The 12,550-nt window shown below is 56.1% G+C and overlaps 1 protein-coding gene across 2 annotated transcripts in view; it reads left to right on the forward strand.

The window, feature by feature from the left end:
• The first annotated feature begins 10,852 nt into the window (after positions 1 to 10,852).
• The window catches only part of NEGR1 (neuronal growth regulator 1), a 193,220-nt gene continuing 191,522 nt past the window's right edge, over positions 10,853 to 12,550 (forward strand). For both annotated transcript variants that reach the window (XM_033067391.2, XM_033067392.2), the window contains exon 1: positions 10,853 to 11,068. In XM_033067391.2, coding sequence (XP_032923282.1) covers positions 10,899 to 11,068 — 170 coding nt within the window. In that variant the 5' untranslated portion in view covers positions 10,853 to 10,898. The remainder of the gene's footprint in view (positions 11,069 to 12,550) is intronic.

Here is a 12,550-nt window from a genome sequence, read left to right on the forward strand (position 1 = left end):
AGGGATGTGTCTGTGTGTGCAGGGATGTGTTGGTGTGTGTCTGTGTATGTGCAGGGATGTTTTTATGTGTGCAGGGATGTGTCTGTGTGTGTGTCTGTGTGTGCAGGGATGTGTCTGTGTGTGTGCAGGGATGTGTCTGTGTGTGCAGGGATGTGTCTGTGTGTGCAGGGATGTGTTTGTGTGTGTCTGTGTGTGTGCAGGGATGTTTTTATGTGTGCAGGGATGTGTTTGTGTGCACAGGCACCATGCACAGACATTCCTGGCCCAGAAATCCCCAGTGTGTGCACACCAAGGTGTGCTGCTGGGAGGAGCCGAGCTTATTTTAGCAGTCTATCATCTCCCAGCAGGCTGGGGGTCATCTCGTGCAGTTATTCAATTTATTTGACAGGTACAGGTTCTTTTTCAAATGCTGCTGTGAGGATGGAGTGGAAATATTCAAACCCTGAGCTGCGTGGTGCTGCTCTGAGATGGGGGAGATAAATCACATTTAGTTTGTGGTTTTTCTGCTGCTTCACTTCCTCTTGCACAAACCTTCCTGTGTTTGGAAGGGTGGTTGGTCTCTGATAATGAGACTGTGAAACTCCATTTCTGTTCAAAAACATTGCTAATGTTGACTTTATTTTCGTTTACTCACCCATTTTCACTAATTATGGCCAAGCCTGGGGGACCCTTGTGGCTCTGCACAAGTCCCTGCCAGGAGGGGACACCGGGGGGATTTGGGATCTGGGAACAGGGACAGGAGCAGAGGGAACAGCTCAGGGTGGGCACAGCAGGAATTTCCCCATGGAAAGGGGGATCAGGGGTTGGAAGTGCCCAGGCAGGGTTGGATCCCATCCCTGGAGTGTCCCAGGAATTCCTGGAGGTGGCTCTGGGTGCTCTGGCTGGGGACAGGGTGGGGATGGGGCACAGGGTGGACTCTGTGATCCTGGAGCTCTTTTCCAGCCCCCTTGCTCCTGAGATTCCGCCTCCATTCTCATTTTTACCTCCGAAAGTGCAGGTGCCTTTTCACTTCCCAGCCCTGCGAGAAGCAGAAATTGATTTTTGGGAGCAGTGATGAACCTTCCTGATGCTGCTCTCTGCCCAGCACTCACAGCTCCCCAGCCCTGTTGTTAGTCAGAAGAAATGAGTGATATGCAAATGTTGTTTCCTATAAACTCCAGCAGTGCTGTGATTCCAGCATCAATTATGGCAGTGCTATAAGGCACGGCTTTGTAGCAGCGCTCTGAGATTTACAAAGGCGCTGTCTGGAGATTCCTCAGGTTTTAATCTCAGCACCCGAGGAGAAAACATGCAGTCCACACAGCCTCCCCATCTGATATTTTATTAATGAGATTAAATGAGTAAGTAAATTATACATGTAAATCAAACAGAAAACAGAATGGGATAATATGAAGTCAGCACATTAATCAATTTATCAGCTTGGTTTGTTTGATGTGCTGTGATCAGCGATCTTTGTATCCTCCAGCCACTGTGCTGCATACCAAAAACAAAGAGCAAAAATCCCTCAGCCCTGCCTTCAAACCCCACTTCACACCGTGCAGATGTTCCAGAACATTCTGGACGTGGCCCTGTGCTCTGGGACGAGCTGGGACCATCATGGGCACTTCCAGCCTCACCCATCCTGGACTTGGGTGGTTTGATGGGGCAAGGGCTCCATTTCCAGAAAATCGAGCTCTCTGAAGTGATAAACCAAGGGGTGCTGTGACAATGTGCCAGGGGTGGCTGTGTCCCCAAGGCCCGCCTGTGTCACAGCCCAGGGTAGAAATCCCTTCCTTCTGCTCCAGTTTGAGTCCTTGGCTGGGAAACCGGGATGGGATCCGCCTGGGGCGGTGATGAGAGCAGGGAGGCTGAGGGCGGGCAGGAGAGGGAGCTGGGCCGGGCTTTGACACTGGTCTGGGCTTTGGCACTGGTCTGGGCTTTGACACTGGTCTGGGCTTTGGCACTGGTCTGGGCTTTGGCACTGGTCTGGGCTTTGGCACTGGTCTGGGCTTTGACACTGGGCTGGGCTTTGACACTGAGCCGGGCTTTGACACTGAGCCAGGCTTTGACACTGGTTTGGGCTTTGGCACTGAGCCGGGCTTTGGCACTGGGCTGGGCTTTGACACTGGGCCGGGCTTTGACACTGGTCAGGGCTTTGACACTGGTCCCAGTTTAGCCTCTAATCCTGGCTCAGCCGCTGGTCCCAGCTGTACCACTGGTCCGGGCTTTGACACTAGTCTGGGCTTTGACACTGGTCCTGGTTTAGCCTGTAATCCCGGCTCAGCCGCTGGTCCGAGCTTTGACACTGGTCTGGGCTTTGACACTAGGTTGGGTTTTGACACTGGTGCGGGCTTTGACACTAGTCTGGGCTTTGACACTGGTCACGGTTTAGCCTCTAATCCTGGCTCAGCCTCTGGTCCCGGCTCAGCCGTTGGTCCCGGTTTAGCCTCTAATCCTGGCTCAGCCGCTGGCCCCGGGATTAGTCGTTGGTCCCGGCTCAGCCGCTGGTCCCGGCTCAGCCGCTGGTCCCGGCTCAGCCGCTAGTCCCGGCTTTGCTGGCCCAGCCCTGTCGCACCGCCCTGCCCCGCCCGGAGCTGTCGCAGGAGGTGTCGGAGGCTGTTCGGACAAACTGCCGGTGACGGATGAGTGAAGCCCTGCCGGGCAGGGATGATCCGGGCTGCTGAGCTGGGCTCGCAGGCTGTTCGCACTTGTTAAGCTGTGACACAACACGCCCGAGTTATGAACTCAGCGCACTGAGGGATCCCCACCAAGAAAAGGACTTGGTTAGGAAATGATTTCAAATCCATCAGTTTTGGGAAGGTTGGTTTTGCACCTCTCCAGGCTGGAAGCTGCTGGAGGAGCAGCTGTGGTTTATTTTGTGAGTTCAGTAAATCCTGCAGGTAAAATCCCTGTGTCCTACCTCGTGCGTGCTGCAGGATCCTTGGAGAGCTCTTGGTGCCCTTTCCCGATGTTCGAAAAGCATTTTTTGGTTATTTCACCACACCCATAAAGGAGGGGCTCGGCCCCAGGGTGGTGAAGAGCTGCGAATTGCTGCAATTCCTTCCTCTGCTGCCCTCGGGAGGAATTTCCCCATGGAAAGGGCGCTCAGGGCTTGGGAGTGCCCAGGGGGTTTGGATCCCCGTCCCCAGCCCGGAGCACTGAGTGTCACATCCAGGGATTCCTGGGACACCTCCAGGTGTCCCAGGAATCCCTGGATGTGACACTCAGTGCTCTAGGCTGGGGACAAGGTGGACATGGGGACTCTGAGACCTTGCAGCTCTTATCCAAGAGAAACAACTCTGTGATTTTTGCTCAGCAAACTCCATCATTCCCCTCTGCGAACCCGAGACCCCCGGGCAGGGAACCCCCGATCCCCCTGCCTGCGGTGAGGCTGTGGCTCTGCACAGTTCTCCAGCCTGGAGCTCGGGTGGATGTTTCCAAACTGCTCGCACCTCTCAAAATAGGGAGCAGTGGGCTGGGGAGCTGACAGCGTTTCCCTGGCTCTGGCACCGGTATTAGCGAGCTGCTGGCGTTTGGCAATCGTTCCCACCCTGCGCCATATGGTGGGGAAATGTTTTCATTCACCCACACGCGAGGGAAGTTTTGCTGTGAGCCCTGTGCTGGTGCAGGGTTCCCCTGCCCTCGGGTGCTCCTGCCAGGCACAGGGCCTGGGCTGTGGGGGAATTTGGTGTTTCCAGGGAATTTTGGTGTTTCCCGGGAATTTTGGTGTTTCCCGGGAATTTTGGCGTTTCCAGGGAATTTGGTGTTCCCAGGGAATTTGGTGTTCCCAGGGAATTTTGGTGTTCCCAGGGAATTTTGGCGTTTCCATGCTGCCCCTGGGTTGGAAAAGCTGCCTTAGGAGGTGCTGGGGCAGCATTGAGGCTTCTGTGGAGGCTAAAGAGAGAATTATTCACCATTTCTTCATGGGAAGGGATGTCAAACATTGGTCGGGGCTGTCCGGACAGTGGCTGTCCTGGAAGGTGTGTGAGGAACGCCTGGTGTGGCACTCTGGGTGTGGCACTCTGGGTGTGACACTCGGGATGTGGCACTCTGGATGTGGCACTCTGGGTTTGGCACTCTGGTGTGTGCGTGTGGCACTGGGGACATGGGGACACGGGGACACAGGACAGGGCTGGCAGTGAGGACACGGGGCAGTGCTGGGGTGGCACTGGGGACATGGGGCAGTGCTGGCACTGGGGACACGGGGCAGGGCAGGGCTGGCACTGGGGACACGGGGACACAGGGACACGGGGCAGGGCTGGGGGTGGCACTGGAGACACGGGGACACGGGGCAGGGCTGGGGGTGGCACTGGGGACATGGGGACATGGGGACACGGGGACACGGGGACACGGGGCAGTGCTGCCACTGGGGACACGGGGCAATGCTGGGGGTGGCACGGGGGACATGGGGACATGGGGACACGGGGCAGGGCTGGGGGTGGCACTGGGGACACGGGGACACGGGGCAATGCTGGGGGTGGCACGGGGGACACGGGGACATGGGGACACGGGGCAGTGCTGGGGGTGGCACTGGGGACACAGGGCAGGGCTGGCACTGGGGACACGGGGCAGTGCTGGCACTGGGGACACGGGGCAGGGCTGGGGGTGGCACTGGGGACATGGGGCAGTGCTGGCACTGGGGACACGGGGCAGTGCTGGGGGTGGCACTGGGGACATGGGGCAGGGCTGGGGGTGGCACTGGGGACACGGGGACATGGGGACACGGGGCAGGGCTGGGGGTGGCAGTGGGGACATGGGGTCATGGGGACACGGGGCAGTGCTGGGGGTGGCACTAGGGACACGGGGCAGTGCTAGGGGTGGCACTGGGGACACGGGGCAGTGCTGGCACTGGGGACACACGGCAGTGCTGGGGGTGGCACTGGGGACACGGGGCAGTGCTGGGGGTGGCACTGGGGACACGGGGCAGGGCTGGCACTGGGGACACGGGGACACAGGGGACACAGGGCAGGGCTGGACCCCGGGCTCCCAGGCATTTCCCCCCGCAGGACTGGGAGCTGTGTGCCCAGGCTGGCACCGCTCTGCTCCATTTCCGTGCCCTGTGGCAGCAGGGGAATGTGACTGCAGGGGGATGTGGAACAGGGGGATGTGACTGCAGGGGGATGTGGCAGCAGGGGATGTGGCAGCAGCCAGACCCTGCCGGGCAGGGCAGGACCAGCCCGGTGACAGTCCCAGCGCTGAGGACACAGCAATTAGAGCCCTGCTTCACCATCAGGCCCCCCGGGTTTGCTGCTGCTCGCAGAGCCCCTGGCTGTCCGTGTGCTCTGGGGCTGAGCGTGTTCTGCACCGCGCTCCGCCAATTTAAACTCGAATGTCACAGCCCCAGCCTGCCAGCGAGCAGTGGGTGCTGAGCTGGGACAATCCTGCCCTGAGCTGCCAGCAGGGCTCCCCCGGCTTCGGGAGCACAGGAAATAATTCTGTGTTCTACCACACACCTCTGCTCGTGGCTGTGTCACAGATTATGCACGAAATGGGAAATGCTTTTTATGGAGATTTTGGCATTTGCTTTCAATCCTATTAACAAAAATCCTACCTTTGTGTCAGGAATGCTGAAGTCATTGGTGACACTTAAAAGGAAATTTCTGTTGGCTCCAGTGCTTGACAAAATCGCAATTTTCATTTTTTTATATGCAAGAGATTTAAATAATAACAAGGAATAATAAAAAAGAGGCAGACAAAAAACTTTCCTTTTAAAATGTCATGGTGCTGGGTCTGTGTTTTCTGGGATTTATCCTTTGATTTATCTGCACCTTCCCCCCATTTTCCAAGTGGAATTTCCAGGGAGTCTCTTTTGCAAAACCTTTTCAGGCTGTGGCTGATGATCCAGTGGGATTGGTCTGGGTGAGCTCTTCTCCACAACTTCTGCAGAGCCATCAGAAACTGCTCTTTGAAAATCAAAGCTGACAAATTGTTAGGGTGCCCTGGGGTGTTTGTTTAAATTTGAGGCAGCTTTTGAGGCTCTTTTGAAGAGCACTGAGCAGTGGCCGGGTGCTCCTTGGAAGAATTTGTGCTGCAGCACAGGGGGAAAGTGCTGCCCTCGTTTCTGTGAGAAAAAACAAAATGCAGCTCTATTAGAGATTATTACCTGAGAATTCCTGGGCTAATTGAATTTATTACCTTTTTTTTTTCTTCCTCGAAGATATTAAAATAATATTTAAAAACTAGTTTTACCTCCAGGAGCACTTTATTGATTTCCTCTATGACTCCACTGTTCTTTGGTCATTGTGGAAATATTTAAACCTTCCAAAGTTTCTGTGAATTTGGACACAAACCACGACTCTTAGAATTCAGTGTAGTGTGGATGTGCTTTTGTTTTTTTATTGTTGTTGTGTCCCCTCCTGACTCTCCTGGGGTTTATTTTTGTCATCCAGCTCCCATCTTGTGTCGCCAGCGGGAGGGAACGGGTGCAGGAGAGTTAAACACACAGAAGGAAACCAAGCAAAAAGCCAAGTGTGAAGTCTGGGAATCAGTCTTGAGTATTTGTGCAAACTGTTGAACGAATACTTGCAAACAACAACTAAATTTAGCTTTTTGAAATGGTTCTAAACAAAAATATGCAGCTGAGTTGGAAGGAGTTGTCACATGGCGTTAGCAGGGCTGGGCTGGGGCCGTGGTGCTGGAGCAGCCAAACGCAGGCACAGCCAGGGAAAGGTTCCCCCTGCCCTCCTCGGGGTGTTTGCTTGTGGCCAAAGGGCAGGGACAGCCTGGCAGAGCTGTGGCAGCAGCAGGGATTGTCCCCCCGGGCTGGCACTGCTGGGGCTGAAACACCAATCTTAGAAAAATTAAGATTTTAGTTAAATAATTGATTGATTGTCTGTCAGCTGTGCTTACAATGGGAAAAGACCAAACTGGTAAGCAGGCCCAAAGAAACACGAACAATCACAACCAGAAACCCATTCTTTGAAAAACTGGAATATCCCCAGAAATCATTTGTATTGTCATTAATAGAAAAGGGTCGAAAGTTCAGGGCGAGGAAGACTCACCTTACTTCCTCCTTTTAGGACCCCTCCCCACAAAAACGACCCCAGACTTAATTCAAGAAGCCAACCACGCTGCTTAATTGCCATTCCAGCTAATTACCATGGGAGGCAGGGATGGGAGGGGCTGGTATTATGAATATGTATTTATTTAAACCTTTTGTCAATAAACAGACTTTGTGACCACCTGGAATTTCACAGTGTGTATTAAGGGTTACCCCACACTGCTGCCCAGCACTGAATAAACATTCCCTTTGTAACTTTAAATCGTTAGAGAGTCTTTTGTCCTCACAGCTGAGTATCAGTACTAGACCAATACTCGTATTTTGGTAAATCAGGGCACCCCTGGAGCGTCGGCACAGCCTGGGCTCCGTGGGCTGGGAGGGCTTTTCCAGCCTCAGGGACTCTGGGAAATACTGTTCTATGTGTGCACACCGCTGGTGTGAGATTATTCCTCTTTTATTCTTTTTTTTTTTTTCCCTAAAATCCTCCCTGGGCTGGGGGAGGAGGTGGGGCAGGCTGAGGTGACAGAATTCAGACTCCAGACCAGCCCTGACTGGCACAGCTGCTCTTGGCCCCTGACCTGCTCATTTTCCCATTGATCTGCAAATACCAGGAAAGGCAAGGTACGAATCTACCACTGAACAAAACAAAATAAAGAGATGCATCCTGGCTGTTGTTGATTGAGATTTATAAGATCTTTTGCAAGGTGAATAAATAATGCTGGGGAGATGTCTTTTGTCCTGCTCATTCAAAGAGAAACAAATTATTTGATTGTTTGTTAAGGTCAAGCAAAAGGAACATCATTGGGCTCATTAAAGGTTGCAGAGCTGTCCCTGAAATCAGATCAGGGCTGTTCCATCCTGGTGATCTGAGCACTGAGTGCACCAGAGCCCTCCAGGGCTCCTCACACGTGGCAGCCGTGTGAATTCTGGCACATCCAAACCCCAAACCCCAAATGTGGAGCTGGCAGGGACTGCCAGGAGTCAGGGTGGGGCTCCCCCAAAGCCTGAGGAGCACAGACATTGATAAATATCCTGCCTCACACGTGTTTGATGAGGTCTAGGGGAGGAGCAGCCACATCTCACTCTGGATCGCAGCTCTGTGAGACCAGAGCCCACTCTGATGGCCCAGGGCTCTCCTGGGCTGCACCCCATTTTGTGAAGGGGTGAAAATGGAATCATCTGGTTTGGGTACAGCCCACAGTGGGGTGGAGGGAGCAGCAGAAAGCCTGGAGGAGCAGGGGTGGGGGTGTTGCTGGTCCCCTTGTCCTCTTTTCTGAAGGTCTCTAGGTGTCCCAGTAGAATTTTGGGAAATAATCTGTCAGTGGGTTTGTGTTCCCTGGTGAAAGGCTCTTGATGCCCTGGCAGAATCTGCCAGGCAGGGTCTCCAGACACCCTGGGGGAAATCTTGGTGGTTTTTCCCTCCTGGGTGTGAAGGGCTCTGGCTGTCCTGGTGGAATCTGGGGAAATAACCTGGCAGTGGATCTGTGTTCCTTGGTGAAGGTTGCTCAATATCCTGGAAGAATCTTTCACTGGACTTTAGGTCCTTGGCAAAGGTCTCTGGATGCTCTGGTAGAATTCTGGGAAATAACAGATCAGTGGGTTTGGCTCCTTGGTGAGGATCTCTGAATGTCTTAGGACAATTTCAGGAAATGATCTGTTGGTGATTTTTCTTTTTCTTTGGTAAAGGTCTCTGGCTTCCCTGGTAGAATTTGGGGAATAACTGCCCGTGCTTTATCTGCTCTTTGGTGAAGGTCTCTAGCCTAGAGCTCTTTTCCTGGGTAGAACGTTAGGAAATGGAAATACCAGCGTGGGCACCCCTCTGTTCCAGAGAGGTCTGGAGCTCCCAGCAGGTCCCAGGGCCCCTTTAGGGCCGGTTTTGGGGTCAGTTTTCATTCTGTGTTCCATGGGGTGGGTGGGTGCGGCAGGGCAGGAGGGGTGCGGGGCTGGGGGTGCCCCGGGCAGTGGGGACAGGAGGGGGAGCGGGTATGGGGTACGGGATTGGGGAGTGGGCAATGGGAACAGGATTGGGGAATGGGCAGTGGGAACAGGATTGGGGAGTGGGTACGGGGTATGGGATTGGGGAATGGTAAAGGGAATAGGATTGGGGAGTGGGTACGGGGTACGGGATTGGGGAGTGGGCAATGGGAACAGGATTGGGGAATGGATATGGGGTACGGGATTGGGGAGTGGGTACGGGGTATGGGATTGGGGAATGGGTATGGGGTACGGGAAGGGGAGTGGTAAAGGGCACAGGATTGGGGAGTGGGTAAAGGGAACAGGATTGGGGAGTGGATAAAGGGAACAGGATTGGGGATTGGGTAAAGGGTACAGGATTGGGGAGTGGGCAGTGGGGACAGGAGGGGGAGTGGGTACGGGGTATGGGATTGGGGAATGGTAAAGGGCACAGGATTGGGGAATGGTAAAGGACACAGGATTGGGGAATTGTAAAGGGAACAGGATTGGGGAATGGTAAAGGGCACAGGGTTGGGGAATGGGTACTGGGTATGGGATTGGGGAATGGGTAAAGGGCACAGGATTGGGGAATGGTAAAGGGAACAGGATTGGGGAGCGGGTATGGGGTACGGGATTGGGGAACGGTAAAGGACACAGGATTGGGGAGTGGGTAAAGGGCACAGGATTGGGGAATGGGCAGTGGGAACAGGATTGGGGAGTGGGCAATGGGAACAGGATTGGGGAATGGGTAAAGGGAACAGGACTGGGGAGTGGGTAATGGGAACAGGAGTGGGGAATGGGTAAAGGGAACAGGATTGGGGAGTGGGTAAAGGGAACAGGATTGGGGAATGGTAAAGGACACAGGATTGGGGAGTGGGTAAAGGGCACAGGATTGGGGAATGGGTAAAGGGAACAGGATTGGGGAATGGTAAAGGGAACAGGATTGGGGAATGGGTAAAGGGCACAGGATTGGGGAGTGGGTAAAGGGCACAGGATTGGGGAATGGGTACGGGGTACGGGATTGGGGAATGGGTACGGGGTACGGGATTGGGGAGTGGGCAATGGGAACAGGATTGGGGAGTGGGTACGGGGTACAGGATTGGGGAGTGGGTACGGGGTACGGGATTGGGGAGTGGGTAAAGGGCACAGGATGGGGGAGTGGGTACGGGGTACAGGATTGGGGAGTGGGCAGTGGGAAAGGATTGGGGAGCGGGCAGTGGGCTCAGGAGGGCCGAGCTCAGGAGGGCCGGGCACAGTTGGGCCGGGATCAGGAGGGCCGGGCTCAAGATGGCCGGGCACAGGAAGGCCGGGCTCAGAAGGGCCGGGCACAGTTGGGCCGGGCTCAGAGGGGCCGGGCTCAGAAAGGCCGGACTCAGGAGGGCCGGGCTCAGAAGGGCCGGGATCAGGAGGGCCGGGCTCAAGAGGGCCGGGCACAGGAAGGCCGGGCTCAGAAGGGCCGGGCTCAAGAGGGCCGGGCACAGGAAGGCCGGACTCAGAAGGGCCGGGCTCAGAAGGGCCGGGCACAGGAAGGCCGGATTCAGAAGGGCCGGGCTCAGGAGGGCCGGGCACAGTTGGGCCGGGATCAGGAGGGCCAGGCTCAGGAGGGCCAGGCTCAGGAAGGGCGGACTCAGAAGGGCCGGGCTCAGAAGGGCCGGGCACAGGAGGCCGAGCATCCTCCGCCGCCGGGCCGGTTGCCAAGGCGACGGCTGCGTGGCAACGGGCTGGCAGCGGGGACCGCCCGAGCCGAGCGGAGCGGAGCCGAGCGGAGCAGCAGCGCTCCCTCCCTCCCTCCCTCCCTCCCTGCCTGCCTTCCTCCCTCCCTCCCTCGCTCCCTCCCTCGCTCCCTCGCTCCCTCCCTCCGCGCTGGATGCTGCGGAGGCCGCCCGGGAGCAGCCGCGCTCCGCCGCTCCCCGCAGCCGGGGCCGCGCTTCCCGGCAGCCGCAGCCGGGCCCGGCGCGGAGCGGAGATGGTGCCGCTGCTGCGGAGCGCCGGCGGCTCCCACCAGTGGCTGGCCATCGTTTTCCTCGGCCTTTGCTGGTTCCTGCCTCCCGGGAGATTGGCTGCGCCGGGCGGAGACTTCCCGGGCTCAGCCGTGGACAGCCTGGTGGTCAGGAAAGGGGACACGGCGGTGCTGAGGTAGGAGCGGCCGCGGGCGGCGGGATGCGGGATTCGAGATGCGGGATGGGGGATTCGGGATGCAGGATACGGGATTCGAGGATGCGGGATTCGGGGATTCGAGGATGCGGGATGCAAGATGCGGGATTCGGGATGCAGGACGCGGGGACGGAGCTGTGGCGCTGCCGCAGCATCCCCGGGCTGCCCAGGCTCCGACTCAGCCCCGGCTCAGCCCCGGCTCAGCCCCGGCCCCTCCGGGGATGCTGCGGCAGCGCTCGGCCCCGCGCTGCTCGCGGGGTGTCCCGGGGATGCGGGGACTCGTCCCCAACGCCACCGCAGCTCCGGGCCGGCTCCCGGCGCGGGTTTGTTCCGCGGTTCGCCCTTTTTAACTCTATTGGAGGAGCCCTGGCTGTTGCTGGAAGTTTAGGGATGGCTTGTTGGGGTGAAATGATGCGGTTTTGGCTGCCGGCGGCAGTCTGGGGCTCTGCAGAGCGAGCTGAGGCAGGGAGAGGACGATTAAACCCTGCCAGGAGCGTTTCCATCGCTGTTATTTATTTCGATTCGTGGTTCTGCGTTTCCCGACGATTGGAACGCTGGCTCCGTGCCACGAGGGGATTTTGTGCTTCCCGTGCTCTGCTCCTGCCTCTCCTAATGGACCCTGAGCTGCCGGATCTCTGTGCCTCGGCAGGAGCAGAATCTGTTCACCAAATCCCACTCGAACCTTTCGTTTTGGTTCGTGTTCAGCAATCCCCTGCCTTGATTTAATTATTCCTCCAGCCCCCACTCCAACTTTTATCCGTGTGTTGCACTTTTGCCTTGATCCCACTGTAGTTCACAAACCCCCCATTTTCTCCTTCTCTGGAACACGGCTGCTGTTGGAGCTCCTGGCTGGGGAGAAATCTCTCATTTAATTAGCAACACTTCTCGGCTGGGAGGTCTCTGGCTGTATTGTTTTTTGTTGGGCTGTCACGGAAATCTCCAGGTTACAAAGCATTTTATCCATGAGCATTTTTAATGATCCAGCAGGCTGCTGTAAAATGCTGCGTGAGGCGTTTTCGGTAGGGCTGTGGAAGCGTTTTGAGGCTGCTCCTGTTGTAGTAGCTCCTGAAAATACAGTAGATGTCTATGTAGGGCAGCTGACAAGTGGTTTTTATGTGTACCTCAATTATCCTCTGTATTTTGAGACGTGCTCAGGTCCTCGTGCTTTCTGTGGCACAAATGGAGAATCAAAGGAAATAATAATTAGGAAGTGGTTCATTTGTACTGCTGCAGAGAAAGTAACTTGATGGTTCAGAGGCTGCTAAAACACACTCAGCCGTTATTGAACATTATCAGCATCTAAACACGTTTAAAAGTCTGATTTTAAAAAGGGTGTGACTGCCCCCAGGGTGAGCCCGGGTGGGCTCAGCTGGAGCCGACCCGGCTGCCGGGCCCGAGCTCGGGGCTGGGCGGTTCCAGAAACGAAACGGGAGCTCCGGGCTGGGAACAGCCGCGGGGCTGCTG

Source organism: Catharus ustulatus, chromosome 9, assembly GCF_009819885.2.
Source record: "Catharus ustulatus isolate bCatUst1 chromosome 9, bCatUst1.pri.v2, whole genome shotgun sequence".
Taxonomy (NCBI): Eukaryota; Metazoa; Chordata; class Aves; order Passeriformes; family Turdidae; genus Catharus; species Catharus ustulatus.